The sequence below is a fragment of the Procambarus clarkii genome, chromosome 69 (assembly GCF_040958095.1).
Source record: "Procambarus clarkii isolate CNS0578487 chromosome 69, FALCON_Pclarkii_2.0, whole genome shotgun sequence".
Lineage (NCBI taxonomy): Eukaryota > Metazoa > Arthropoda > Malacostraca > Decapoda > Cambaridae > Procambarus > Procambarus clarkii.
In genome coordinates this window covers 8,379,451-8,395,449 of record NC_091218.1, presented here as the reverse complement: position 1 = coordinate 8,395,449, position 15,999 = coordinate 8,379,451, and the positions used below count along the sequence as shown (strand labels likewise).

The 15,999-nt window shown below is 44.7% G+C and overlaps 1 protein-coding gene across 1 annotated transcript; it reads right to left on the bottom strand.

Annotated features, from left to right (window-relative positions):
* Nucleotides 1-1,133: 1,133 nt before the first annotated feature.
* Nucleotides 1,134-2,819, bottom strand: LOC123750476 (tigger transposable element-derived protein 1-like). Its single transcript, XM_069311331.1, has 2 exons — nt 1,854-2,819; nt 1,134-1,709 (listed from the first exon to the last, which is right to left on the bottom strand). Exons 1-2 carry the CDS (start codon nt 2,817-2,819, stop codon nt 1,134-1,136), a joined length of 1,542 nt encoding a protein of 513 aa, XP_069167432.1.
* Nucleotides 2,820-15,999: the final 13,180 nt, after the last annotated feature.

Here is a 15,999-nt window from a genome sequence, read left to right as displayed (position 1 = left end):
TGTCCCGTCTCGAGTACTGCTCAGTACTCACTTCCCCCTTCAGAGCAGGAGAGATTGCTGAAATAGAGGGAATACAGAGAACATATACGGCACGCATAGACGAGATAAAACACCTAAATTATTGGGATCGTCTCAAAGCTCTCCAAATGTACTCTCTAGAAAGGAGACGAGAGAGATACCAAATAATATACACATGGAAAATACTGGAGGGTCAGGTCCCAAATCTACACAGTAAAATAACAACGTACTGGAGTGAACGATATGGAAGAAAATGCAAGATTGAACCAGTGAAGAGCAGAGGTGCCATAGGCACAATCAGAGAGCACTGTATAAACATCAGGGGTCCGCGGTTGTTCAACGTCCTCCCAGCGAGCATAAGAAATATTGCCGGAACAACCGTGGACATCTTCAAGAGAAAACTGGACGGTTTTCTAAGAGAAGTTCCGGATCAGCCGGGCTGTGGTGGGTACGTGGCCCTGCGGGCCGCTCCAAGCAACAGCCTGGTGGACCAAACTCTCACAAGTCGAGCCTGGCCTCGGGCCGGGCTTGGGGAGTAGAAGAACTCCCAGAACCCCATCAACCAGGTATCAACCAGGTATCCCCTCTGGATCGCCACACTGAGACGCTGAAATAAAAAACTGGAAGCCCTTGGGTCTCTGGTGACGTCTTTATATATATAAATATATATATATATATATATATATATATATTTATAAATATATATATATATAAATATTATATATATATATATATATATAAATATATATATATATATAATATATATATATATATATATATATATATATATATATATATATATATATATATATATATATATATATATATAATTATATACAGTGGTACCTTGCATAACGAATTTAATCCGTTCCAACGCCGCCATCGTCATGTGAAACCGGCGTCTTGCAACACAATTTTCCCCACCCAAAACAATGTAAATACAAATAATCCGTTCCACCCCCTAAAACAACAATATGACATTATACACTGGTAATATTATACTGTACATGTTAAATAAATGTTTGTTTGACTGTTTCCATGTGTATATTCACTTTACCTTATGAAGAGTCGTTGCTGGCTTGAGGGAGCCGATCGGGAGGGAGGGAGGAGAGGGCTTATGGGGAGGAGGGAGACACCACCTCTGGGTCAGGCGGGCTCGCTCTCTTTGGGAATTTAACCCCACTAGGACCGGGTTGTGGTTCAATATCACTAGCATGTCTCTTCCCATCCTGTCCACTGACCATATCACGTGTCACTTGCTGTTGTCTTCGTTTGAGGATGTCCCTAAATCGAGACGGCACATTGTCATTAAACAGGTTCACGCACCGTGTTGTCACCGCCTTATCAGGGTGATGCTTTTCCGCAAATGCTGTCACCTTTTCGAACATGCCCAGCACGTCCCTGATCTCACTAGATGGGATAGCATCCTCGCAGACCTCCTCCTCCCCCGATGAGAGCTCCTGTACCTCCTGTTGCACCAGCTCTTTCTGCAGTTCCAGGAGTTCCTCGGTGGTCAGTTCATCACTGTGCTCCTCCACCAACTCCTGCACATCAGCGGCATCCACTTCCAGACCCAGTGTGTGTCCCAGAGCGACAATATCATCCACTAAAAGAGCCTCCGGGTCATCCACAGGTGCGGATGCAGATGCAGGTGCAGGACCGAAACCTTCGAAGTCTCGCTCAGGGACACCCTCAGGCCACAGGTTTCGCTATGCAGAGTGTAGGGTTCTCCGTGACACCCCTTCCCTGGCCTTATCTATCAAACACAAGGCCCCCATGATATTGAACTGCTCCTTCCAGAATTGTCTGAGGGTCAGCTCTGTGGTGTCAATCACATGAACACATCTCTCTAACAAGGCCTTCATATAGAGCTTCTTAAAGTTAGCAATGACCTGCTGATCCATGGGTTGGAGGAGTGGCGTGGTGTCTGGAGGAAGAAACTTGATGGTGATGAACTGATTTTCAGGGAACAGATCATCTTGCAGTTGTCGAGGATGCGCAGGTGCATTATCGAGCACCAGCAAGGCCTTGAGTGGTAACTGCTTGTCGACGAGATAATTTCTCACTGTGGGGCCGAAAACGTCATTTACCCACTCACTAAAGAAGATCTGCGTGACCCAGGACCTCTTGTTCGACCTCCACATCACATTCAGCCGTGTCTTGTGCACCTTAAACGCCTTGAACACTCGTGGATTTTCTGAGTGATAGACGAGCAGCGGCTTGACCTTGCAATCGCCACTTGCATTGGCGCATTGCACGAGAGTAAGGCGATCCTTCATCTGTTTGTGGCCAGGCAATGATTGTTCCTCTTGCGTGATGTAGGTCCTCTTCGTCAACTTTTTCCAAAAAAGGCCGGTCTCGTCACAATTGAAAACTTGTTGTGGCAGAAACCGCTCCTGATCAACAAATTTCTGGAACTCTGGCACAAAAGCCTCAGCAGCACCTTTATCAGAGCTGGCAGCCTCCCCATGTTGCACAACACTGTGTATACTACTCCTTTTCTTAAAGTTCTCAAACCAGCCACGGCTTGCCCTAAATACCTCCTCATCTTCAGACGACGCACCTGGTATCTTCCTGACAAGGTCCACGTACAGCACCCTAGCCTTAGCGCAAACGATAGCTTCAGAGACACAATTGCCATGCAATTGTTGTTCATTCATCCACACCAGTAGTAGCCGTTCCACATCTTCCAGGAGTTTTGGACGTTTGCTGGTGAGCTTGCTAACCCCTTTGGCCACGTCAAGCGTCTTATATTTATCCTTGCCCCTCAGTATGGTGGATATTGTTGAGAGCCCTGCCATACTCCCTGGCAAGATCAACCACACGAATACCACGCTCGTGCTTTGCTATGATCTCTTTCTTCACTTCGACAGTGATTGCCTCTTTCTTCCCCTTGCAAACTCCTGCTTTCGCAGGCTGCTTCTTGGACGACATCGTGCGTTCAGAATTGTAGTCACAAAACCACAAAAAAAACATGAAAATCAGAATTATGTGTGGAGCGATACAGACCGATACTGGTCGTGTGAGACACCAATACAACACTGTCAACAGTGGCGGCGTGACCCCACCATGTGGTGTTGATGTTACACAAACGAGCGTTCGTCATATGGGACGATTTCTCGCCGATCGGGCCAGTCGTTACCCAAAATATTCGCCCTGTGGGGCGATCATTATGCAAGGTACCACTGTATATATATATATATATATATATATATATATATATATATATATATATATATATATATATATATATATATATATATATATATGTCGTACCTAATAGCCAGAACGCACTTCTCAGCCTACTATTCAAGGCCCGAATTGCCTAATAAGCCAAGTTTTCATGAATTAATGTTTTTTCGTCTACCTAACCTACCTAACCTAACCTAACCTAGCTTTTTTTGGCTACCTAACCTAACCTTACCTATAAATATAGGTTAGGTTAGGTTAGGTAGGGTTGGTTAGGTTCGGTCATATATCTACTTTAATTTTAACTCCAATAAAAAAAAAATGACCTCATACATAGAGAAAAGGGTTGCTTTATCATTTCATAAGAAAAAAATTATAGTAAATATATTAGTTCAGGAAAACTTGGCTTATTAGGCAAATCGGGCCTTGAATAGTAGGCTGAGAAGTGAGTTCTGGCTACTAGGTACGACACATATATATATATATATATATGTCGTACCTAGTAGCCAGAACGCACTTCTCAGCCTACTATGCAAGGCCCGATTTGCCTAATAAGCCAAGTTTTCATGAATTAATATATTTTCTCAAATTTTTTTCTTATGAAATTATAAAGCTACCCATTTCATTACGTATGAGGTCAATTTTTTTTTATTGGAGTTAAAATTAATGTAGATATATGACCGAACCTAACCAACCCTACCTAACCAAACCTAATCTATCTTTATAGGTTGGGTTAGGTTAGGTAGCCGAAAAAGTAAGGTTAGGTTAGGTTAGGTAAGTTAGGTAGTCGAAAAACAATTAATTCATGAAAACTTGGCTTATTAGGCAAATCGGGCCTTGCATAGTAGGCATAGAAGTGCGTTCTGGCTACTAGGTACGACATATATATATATATATATATATATATATATATATATATATATATATATATATAATTTTTTTTTTTTTTTTTTTTAAAAGTTTGTGTGGGTACCACCTCTGGTGCCAATGTGGGGACCCATAGCCGCGGAGAAGAAAATAAAAAGTATTCAGAGGAGACCTTGTGGTTTCTCACTGAACACTAATATTATCTTCTCCTACCACCCCCATTCTTTTGTATGTACACAAATATATTTACTTTATTTGAACTTTGTTACAAAAAAGGAGTTACATATGGGTTACAAAGATGGTTGTCATAGGTTGTCGAGTTCCTCCAGCTCCTCAGATGGCGGGAAGGAACCCTGGATGCAGTGCGCATTTCCCCTCTGTATCGCCACACTGAGGCACTGGAAAAGAAAGCTTGCAGCTCTCGGGTCCCTAGTTGTTTCAATGAGCCTACAACCCAGTTCCTTCAAAAAACTGGTAGCACTTTTACCCCAGGCGCCGAGCGTCTCAGAAGCAATGAGGACAAAATTGTAGTGGTGATCCAGTTCTCTATACTTACGGGATTTGGCTGCTTCCCTGTGGGTGGCAGCGCCACCTGGTTGTGCAACACTGAGGTTAATGTAGGTGTTAGCCAGGGTTGATACGCACGTGTAGTCCCATACCAACTGCTTGCCATTCTTCCAGGGGTTCACTGTGATACCATCCGGGCGACCAATAAGAGCATCAGAGTTACAGGGCGTTAGGTAACGGGGCTCTCTTTCAGCTGGGCATCCAGCTGTGGTGAGGCTCCTCTTGATGATGTCGTTAACTTCACTGTGCCTCGAGTGCCATCCCCCTGTGCTTTGGCAGAGTAGGCCATGGTGACCGTACCTGTCTGCCACCACCTCGCCGCAAATACACCTATATCTGGTGTGGATTGGGGCAGCAAGGCGGAGGGCCACAGCAATTCGGAGGGCGTGTGGTGTGAGACGCGTGAAAGTTGCCGACATTGGGGTTGCTAACAGGAAATCCCCTGCATGTGGTGCTGCTACTGCTGTGAGGCGAGCAATGTCGTGTTGTGTTGTTGCAGCACCCAGGCACTCTGCAGCAACTTGGTCTACAATGGGACCATCCCAGCTGGATTGCTTGTGGGATTTTGGGGATGGTGGTTGAGGTGATTGGCCTGCACGAGAGGCCCACTCTGTGGCACAGCGTGTAAAATTGGGATCATGTACACCTGCCAGCTGATGTAAGTGGGCAGGTAGAATTTCCTTCACAAGGTCGTCGGATGCTGATAAGGAGGACAGGAAGGCTGGAACAGCGATTTGCGTTGCTGTTCGAACTCCGAGGCCCCCAAGTCTTACGGGAAGAGAGGCCTGTTTCCACTGTAGGTCATCGAGAGAGAGGTTAAGGGCTTTTTCTAGCATTGATTTCAGTAACCGGTCATACTCACTTAGTTTTTGGCTACTGTAAGATGGTGAACACCTCAGAAAGTAGGTTAACCTGGGGAGGGACAGACATCTGGTGATGAGGTAGAGTGCATCATGAGCATCAATATCCTCAATCCTCCCATCCATCCTCTTAAGGTCGGCGATTTTCTTATCAAGGACCTCATCGATGGTTTTCAACCCCAGGGTAGCTCCTAGGAGTGTGCTGTCTTCAGGTTTAGTTTTATGGATATTTGGCAGAAGACCCTCTATTCTCTCTATGATGCCCTGGTTGGAACATATTATTTCACATTTAGAAGGGTTCAGGGTGAGGCCTAAAACTGCACCTTGCTCCTGGATTTTTCTGATGTCCTCCAGGAGGGAGTCTTGGGAACCAGCTAGGGTACCATCATCCAAGAACCAGATGTTAAGCTCGCTGGACAGGACCTCTGTGACTTGTTTGATGACTAAGCAGAAAAGGAGAGGAGCGAGGGGGTCACCCTGTTGGACGCCTTCTCGCGAGTCAATTTCATGTTCGCCAAAAAGTAGCTTAAGATCCATACTGTAGCATGAATGTACAAAAGGGTAGAGGGAAGGGAAATGACTATGATGTCACCCAGCAGAGAAGCGGATTAAGGCGTCCTGTATACCAGTTGCGTTGCTCCTGGCAGTATGGGTTCGAGTCACTTCTGGGGTGTGAGTTTTCAGTCATATATATATATATATATATATATATATATATATATATATATATATATATATATATATACATATATATATATATATGACTGAAAACTCACACCCCAGAAGTGACTCGAACCCATACTGCCAGGAGCAACGCAACTGGCATACAGGACGCCTTAATCCGCTTTTTTTGAGTTTTCAGTCGCATATAGTCCTGGGGACCATTCAGGCCTGTTCGCATTTGTGTTCCTCACGTGTGCCCCAAAGAATGAGGTGATTTGATAAAATGCTATGCCCAAGATTTCCATCCGAGTGCCGGCGGGGAAGTGGTTCAAATAGCTTCGCCTATCACTTCCTTATGTCCGGTCATGATGGTCAAGCAGATTAAGGTGTCCTGTATACCAGTTGCGTTGTTCCTGGCAGTATGGGTTCGAGTCACTTCTGGGGTGTGAGTTTTCAGTCGCATATAGTCCTGGGGACCATTCAGGCTTGTTCGCATTTGTGTTCCTCACGTGTGCCCCAAAGAATGAGGTGATTTGATAAAATGCTATGCCCAAGATTTCCATCCGAGTGCCGGCAGGGAAGTGGTTCAAATAGCTTCGCCTATCACTTCCTTATGTCCGGTCATGATGGTCAAGCGAATTAAGGTGTCCTGTATACCAGTTGCGTTGCTCCTGGCAGTATGGGTTCGAGTCACTTCTGGGGTGTGAGTTTTCAGTCGCATATAGTCCTGGGGACCATTCAGGCTTGTTCGCATTTGTGTTCCTCACGTGTGCCCCAAAGAATGAGGTGATTTGATAAAATGCTTTGCCCAAGATTTCCATCTGAGTGCCGGCGGGAAAGTGGTTCAAATAGCTTCGGCTATCACTTCCTTATGTCTGGTCGTGATGGTCAAGCGGATTAAGGCGTCCTGTATACCAGTTGCGTTGCTCCTGGCAGTATGGGTTCGAGTCACTTCTGGGGTGAGAGTTTTCAGTCGCATATAGTCAGAATGAGGTGATTTGATAAAATGCTATGCCCAAGATTTCCATCCGAGTGCCGGCGGGGAAGTGGTTCAAATAGCTTCGCCTATCACTTCCTTATGTCCGGTCATGATGGTCAAGCGGATTAAGGTGTCCTGTATACCAGTTGCGTTGCTCCTGGCAGTATGGGTTCGAGTCACTTCTGGGGTGTGAGTTTTCAGTCACATATAGTCCTGGGGACCATTCAGGCTTGTTCGCATTTGTGTTCCTCACATGTGCCCCAAAGAATGAGGTGATTTGATAAAATGCTATGCCCAAGATTACCATCCGAGTGCTGGCAGGAAAGTGGTTCAAATAGCTTCAGCTATCACTTCCTTATGTCCAGTCGTGATGGTCAAGCGGATTAAGGGTTAAGGCGTCCTGTATACCAGTTGCATTGCTCCTTGCAGTATGGGTTCGAGTCACTTCTGGGGTGTGAGTTTTCAGTCACATATAGTCCTGGAGACCATTCAGGCTTGTTCGCATATATATATATATATATATATATATATATATATATATATATATATATATATATATATATATATATATATATATATATATATATATATATGCGAACAAGCCTGAATGGTCTCCAGGACTATATGTGACTGAAAACTCACACCCCAGAAGTGACTCGAACCCATACTGCAAGGAGCAATGCAACTGGTATACAGGACGCCTTAACCCTTAATCCGCTTGACCATCACGACTGGACATAAGGAAGTGATAGCTGAAGCTATTTGAACCACTTTCCTGCTAGCACTCGGATGGTAATCTTGGGCATAGCATTTTATCAAATCACCTCATTCTTTGGGGCACATGTGAGGAACACAAATGCGAACAAGCCTGAATGGTCCCCAGGACTATATGTGACTGAAAACTCACACCCCAGAAGTGACTCGAACCCATACTCCCAGGAGCAACGCAACTGGTATGTACAAGACGCCTTAATCCACTTGACCATCACGACCGGACATAATGAGGTGATAGCCGAAGCTATTTGAACCACCCCACCGCCGGCACTCGGATAGTAATCTTGGGCATAGCATTTTACCAAATCACCTCATTCTTTGGGGCACACGTGAGGAACACAAATGCGAACAAGCCTGAATGGTCCCCAGGACAATATGCAACTGAAAACTCACACCCCAGAAGTGACTCGAACCCATACTCCCAGGAGCAACGCAACTGGTATGTACAAGACGCCTTAATCCACTTGACCATCACGACCGGACATAATGAGGTGATAGCCGAAGCTATTTGAACCACCCCACCGCCGGCACTCGGATAGTAATCTTGGGCATAGCATTTTACCAAATCACCTCATTCTTTGGGGCACACGTGAGGAACACAAATGCGAACAAGCCTGAATGGTCCCCAGGACAATATGCAACTGAAAACTCACACCCCAGAAGTGACTCGAACCCATACTCCCAGGAGCAACGCAACTGGTATGTACAAGACGCCTTAATTCACTTGACCATCACGACCGGACATAATGAGGTGATAGCCGAAGCTATTTGAACCACCCCACCGCCGGCACTCGGATAGTAATCTTGGGCATAGCATTTTACCAAATCACCTCATTCTTTGGGGCACACGTGAGGAACACAAATGCGAACAAGCCTGAATGGTCCCCAGGACAATATGCAACTGAAAACTCACACCCCAGAAGTGACTCGAACCCATACTCCCAGGAGCAACGCAACTGGCATGTACAAGACGCCTTAATCCACTTGACCATCACGACCGGACATAATGAGGTGATAGCCGAAGCTATTTGAACCACCCCACCGCCGGCACTCGGATAGTAATCTTGGGCATAGCATTTTACCAAATCACCTCATTCTTTGGGGCACACGTGAGGAACACAAATGCGAACAAGCCTGAATGGTCCCCAGGACAATATGCAACTGAAAACTCACACCCCAGAAGTGACTCGAACCCATACTCCCAGGAGCAACGCAACTGGTATGTACAAGACGCCTTAATCCACTTGACCATCACGACCGGACATAATGAGGTGATAGCCGAAGCTATTTGAACCACCCCACCGCCGGCACTCGGATAGTAATCTTGGGCATAGCATTTTACCAAATCACCTCATTCTTTGGGGCACACGTGAGGAACACAAATGCGAACAAGCCTGAATGGTCCCCAGGACAATATGCAACTGAAAACTCACACCCCAGAAGTGACTCGAACCCATACTCCCAGGAGCAACGCAACTGGTATGTACAAGACGCCTTAATCCACTTGACCATCACGACCGGACATAATGAGGTGATAGCCGAAGCTATTTGAACCACCCCACCGCCGGCACTCGGATAGTAATCTTGGGCATAGCATTTTACCAAATCACCTCATTCTTTGGGGCACACGTGAGGAACACAAATGCGAACAAGCCTGAATGGTCTCCAGGACAATATGCAACTGAAAACTCACACCCCAGAAGTGACTCGAACCCATACTCCCAGGAGCAACGCAACTGGTATGTACAAGACGCCTTAATCCACTTGACCATCACGACCGGACATAATGAGGTGATAGCCGAATCTATTTGAACCACCCCACCGCCGGCACTCGGATAGTAATCTTGGGCATAGCATTTTACCAAATCACCTCATTCTTTGGGGCACACGTGAGGAACACAAATGCGAACAAGCCTGAATGGTCCCCAGGACAATATGCAACTGAAAACAGTTGCATATTGCTCCTGGGAGTATGGGTTCGAGTCACTTCTGGGGTGTGAGTTTTCAGTTGCATATTGTCCTGGGGACCATTCAGGCTTGTTCGCATTTGTGTTCCTCACGTGTGCCCCAAAGAATGAGGTGATTTGGTAAAATGCTATGCCCAAGATTACTATCCGAGTGCCGGCGGTGGGGTGGTTCAAATAGCTTCGGCTATCACCTCATTATGTCCGGTCGTGATGGTCAAGTGGATTAAGGCGTCTTGTACATACCAGTTGCGTTGCTCCTGGGAGTATGGGTTCGAGTCACTTCTGGGGTGTGAGTTTTCAGTTGCATATTGTCCTGGGGACCATTCAGGCTTGTTCGCATTTGTGTTCCTCACGTGTGCCCCAAAGAATGAGGTGATTTGGTAAAATGCTATGCCCAAGATTACTATCCGAGTGCCGGCGGTGGGGTGGTTCAAATAGCTTCGGCTATCACCTCATTATGTCCGGTCGTGATGGTCAAGTGGATTAAGGCGTCTTGTACATACCAGTTGCGTTGCTCCTGGGAGTATGGGTTCGAGTCACTTCTGGGGTGTGAGTTTTCAGTTGCATATTGTCCTGGGGACCATTCAGGCTTGTTCGCATTTGTGTTCCTCACGTGTGCCCCAAAGAATGAGGTGATTTGGTAAAATGCTATGCCCAAGATTACTATCCGAGTGCCGGCGGTGGGGTGGTTCAAATAGCTTCGGCTATCACCTCATTATGTCCGGTCGTGATGGTCAAGTGGATTAAGGCGTCTTGTACATACCAGTTGCGTTGCTCCTGGGAGTATGGGTTCGAGTCACTTCTGGGGTGTGAGTTTTCAGTTGCATATTGTCCTGGGGACCATTCAGGCTTGTTCGCATTTGTGTTCCTCACGTGTGCCCCAAAGAATGAGGTGATTTGGTAAAATGCTATGCCCAAGATTACTATCCGAGTGCCGGCGGTGGGGTGGTTCAAATAGCTTCGGCTATCACCTCATTATGTCCGGTCGTGATGGTCAAGTGGATTAAGGCGTCTTGTACATACCAGTTGCGTTGCTCCTGGGAGTATGGGTTCGAGTCACTTCAGGGGTGTGAGTTTTCAGTTGCATATTGTCCTGGGGACCATTCAGGCTTGTTCGCATTTGTGTTCCTCACGTGTGCCCCAAAGAATGAGGTGATTTGGTAAAATGCTATGCCCAAGATTACTATCCGAGTGCCGGCGGTGGGGTGGTTCAAATAGCTTCGGCTATCACCTCATTATGTCCGGTCGTGATGGTCAAGTGGATTAAGGCGTCTTGTACATACCAGTTGCGTTGCTCCTGGGAGCATGGGTTCGAGTCACTTCTGGGGTGTGAGTTTTCAGTTGCATATTGTCCTGGGGACCATTCAGGCTTGTTCGCATTTGTGTTCCTCACGTGTGCCCCAAAGAATGAGGTGATTTGGTAAAATGCTATGCCCAAGATTACTATCCGAGTGCCGGTGGTGGGGTGGTTCAAATAGCTTCGGCTATCACCTCATTATGTCCGGTCGTGATGGTCAAGTGGATTAAGGCGTCTTGTACATACCAGTTGCGTTGCTCCTGGGAGTATGGGTTCGAGTCACTTCTGGGGTGTGAGTTTTCAGTTGCATATTGTCCTGGGGACCATTCAGGCTTGTTCGCACATATATATATATATATATATATATATATATATATATATATATATATATATATATATATATATATATATATATATATATATATATATGTCGTACCTAGTAGCCAGAACGCACTTCTCAGCCTACTATGCAAGGCCCAATTTGCCTAATAAGCCAAGTTCTCATGAATTAATTGTTTTTCGACTACCTAACCTAACCTAACTTTTTCGGCTACCTAACCTAACCTAACTTTTTCGGCTACCTAACCTAACCTATAAAGATAGGTTAGGTTAGGTTAGGTAGGGTTGGTTAGGTTCGGTCATATAAGTGGCTTTACAAGATTGTAATTACCATGTTATGTATCCTCACATTCCCAATGTACCTTCTTGTATATGCATAAATAAATAAAGCGATCTACATGAACTCCACCAATGGTCAGATGACTGGCAAATGCTCTTTAATGTCGATAAATGCAAGACCTTGCCTGTAGGGCATAACATTCCACGTCACAACTACCAAATTGCCCACACTACCTTACAACAGATAGATGAAGAATGCGACATTGGAATCAGAATCCATCATTCACTAAAAGTTGCACAACAAGTGGGAGCAGCAGTAAAAAAAGTGAACCAAATCTTGGGAATAATCAAGCGTGCCTTTACTTTCAAGGAAACTAAAGTAGTCCTTCAATTGTATAAGTCTCTGGTGCGTCCCCACCTGGATTATTGCATATAGGCATTGAGACCTTATCTTCAGACTGACATAGCTGCTCTGGAGAAGAGTGTTACGACCCTGGGTTCTCCAGTGGAAACCAGAGGTCAAAATTGAGCTATTAAACTTCCTAAGTAGTACAGTTGGCGCATTTCGAATGGAAATTGTTTGTAGCTTCCCTGCCAGACGTAAGACTATTATTGTTTATCAAAGAGCATTTAAAGACTGAGCTGGGGGTTGATTATTAAATAATAACATAGGCACCAACTTTGCTTACTAATACTTTCTAATCATTCATAAAGTAACAATACGTTGCATAGGGGAAGATCTTTAATGTGCTTAGCTGTGTAACAAACTAGGCTGTTGTAAGAATTATCCAGAGTGGTTTATCGACAAAAGAGAATGGGAAGCTGAGCCGCATGGTGACCTGACCCCCAGGGGAATTCGCGGTGGAAATAACCGACGCTTTGTTCATAACGGCGTATAATGAATCATCCTATAGTATTCAGTAATTTAGAGAAAATTAGCCTTTATTCATTTTGCATTAAAATTGTATTGTATAATAGTACTGGATACAATATCAAGAGTATTCTAATTATTGAGTTTAAGTCACCATCAGTGACGTCACGAATCGGATCTAACTTTTAAGGCGGAGTGACCGGCGGTCATAGGTCATCAGGGGTTGACAGGTCTACTATTTCTACTATTTCTACAAGTTTTAATAACCATTTTTGTGATCGGGAACAGCTCTGCCGTTAGATGTTTGTAATGTAATTCAGTAAAATAATTCAACTAGTCTGGATCAATTAAGTACAACCGAGTTTAATTGTTATAACTTAAACCTTGCTAGTAACTGGGTAGAACTTTGACTAGGCGCAAGGATACAATGTTCTGTCTGGGGGAGACGAGACAAGGGAAAAATCAGTGTGAATACGGAAGCAGCTGGGAGAGGTCAAACATCTTACCTCTCCCCACCAGCCAAGACATCTAGCTGGTCGCCCAAGGTATAGTTGCTATTGTTAAGTATAGAAATAGTCTCATTTGCCACTCAGGTCAAGTAGGGAGTGTTAAAGTGATAGGGAGTGAACCTATTTAGATTTTGTTTTAGTTTTCTTTTAATAAATTAAATTTGTTATTAATTTGCATTTTATTGTTTCCATGTGTTTTATGTGTATACTTGTCCTGGTCACGTGGTCCACACGAGGCAGAGTTGCATTGGGCGCCGATTCTAACATCGAATCGGAATTATCATTACCGTGTAATTTATTCCACACTCAAGGTCATCGTTTATAGTGGGGATCAAGCCCCTAGGTTGATTAATTAGCGTGATCGATCCAGACCTCGATCATTGCTCTTGTATTACTGGTCTGGTGGTGGCAGCAGAGGTGACTCTGGGGTTTTGTTCAGAGCTTAGGTCACGTCATACTGGGTGTAGAATCCTAAGCCGGTCAATCGTCTTAGGACCACGTGGCGTGGAGTTGGCTTTGGTAAAAGTTTTGGAGCCCCTTGGTTTAGAAATAAAAGTAAGAATACGGGTAGAGGGAGTAGAAAGAAGGAAGTAAAGAGAGAGGAACCCAAACCCGCGTTACAATGGTGCACAGCGGTGGTTTCAACAATTTTGTTTGAAATTGTTGAAAGGCTCACGCGTCTAGCCGTTCGAACACGTGCGCGGATGCTAAGGAGACAGCCGCGGGCCAGGATTAGCAGTGCGCCCCACAAGTGCGTTTGAGTGGGGATTGGCGAATCTTGGGTCATGCGGGCTGATATGATTAAGGATACGGGTAGAGGGAGTAGAAAGAAGGAAGTAAAGAGAGAGGAACCCTAACCCGTGTTACAATGGTTTGATGGGGAGTGGTTAGTACACGGATGTGAACTTGATAGTTCCGTAGTACGCTCCCGGATGACTGAAAGTTCAGTCTGAACTTATAACTTTAATGTTTATGTTTGAGCACGGTGTGGCCGGCTCTAGAGGACACATGGACTCGGCTAGTGAAGAGCCAAAAGAGTTTAATAGCTAGTTTTTTATGGTAAAGTAGGGACATGTTATTTAGCTATGTCAGTAAGGGTAGGATGTATGTTTCCTGATATTGGAGGATTGCTGTCAGTTGACAGCTGAGAAATTTATGAAATATGAACATGTTTATTATGATGTTGGACTATTATTTGTCGAATTTTATTAGTTAGGTTAGCTTTTGTTTGTGGCATGAGTTGAATTGTGGGTTTGGATACTAAACCTCGTGAATTTTAACAAATTAACAAGGTTTACTAAGTGCTTGTGCGGGGGGGTTGTAACAAACTAGGCTGTTGTAAGAATTATCCAGAGTGGTTTATCGACAAAAGAGAATGGGAAGCTGAGCCGCATGGTGACCTGACCCCCAGGGGAATTCGCGGTGGAAATAACCGACGCTTTGTTCATAACGGCGTATAATGAATCATCCTATAGTATTCAGTAATTTAGAGAAAATTAGCCTTTATTCATTTTGCATTAAAATTGTATTGTATAATAGTACTGGATACAATATCAAGAGTATTCTAATTATTGAGTTTAAGTCACCATCAGTGACGTCACGAATCGGATCTAACTTTTAAGGCGGAGTGACCGGCGGTCATAGGTCATCAGGGGTTGACAGGTCTACTATTTCTACTATTTCTACAAGTTTTAATAACCATTTTTGTGATCGGGAACAGCTCTGCCGTTAGATGTTTGTAATGTAATTCAGTAAAATAATTCAACTAGTCTGGATCAATTAAGTACAACCGAGTTTAATTGTTATAACTTAAACCTTGCTAGTAACTGGGTAGAACTTTGACTAGGCGCAAGGATACAATGTTCTGTCTGGGGGAGACGAGACAAGGGAAAAATCAGTGTGAATACGGAAGCAGCTGGGAGAGGTCAAACATCTTACCTCTCCCCACCAGCCAAGACATCTAGCTGGTCGCCCAAGGTATAGTTGCTATTGTTAAGTATAGAAATAGTCTCATTTGCCACTCAGGTCAAGTAGGGAGTGTTAAAGTGATAGGGAGTGAACCTATTTAGATTTTGTTTTAGTTTTCTTTTAATAAATTAAATTTGTTATTAATTTGCATTTTATTGTTTCCATGTGTTTTATGTGTATACTTGTCCTGGTCACGTGGTCCACACGAGGCAGAGTTGCATTGGGCGCCGATTCTAACATCGAATCGGAATTATCATTACCGTGTAATTTATTCCACACTCAAGGTCATCGTTTATAGTGGGGATCAAGCCCCTAGGTTGATTAATTAGCGTGATCGATCCAGACCTCGATCATTGCTCTTGTATTACTGGTCTGGTGGTGGCAGCAGAGGTGACTCTGGGGTTTTGTTCAGAGCTTAGGTCACGTCATACTGGGTGTAGAATCCTAAGCCGGTCAATCGTCTTAGGACCACGTGGCGTGGAGTTGGCTTTGGTAAAAGTTTTGGAGCCCCTTGGTTTAGAAATAAAAGTAAGAATACGGGTAGAGGGAGTAGAAAGAAGGAAGTAAAGAGAGAGGAACCCAAACCCGCGTTACAGCTGCACGATCAATTAGGCTCCTTCCGGCACCACGACAGGAGGGAGGCCAGGTGGTCGCGAGGAGCTCGGTCTTCTCTCTGGCTGGTGTGTGCGGATAAGACCTACTCTGTGGCTGTATCCCTACTCTTCTCCCTTCTCCTCTTACTTATTTCCCTTACCTGAAGTTCCTGTATCCTTAAGCTTAGTACGGGGCCTCAGTAAGTGTACCTACTCTGGTAGTAACTATTGGTGAGACCTGGGGTTAGTATTTGCCAGT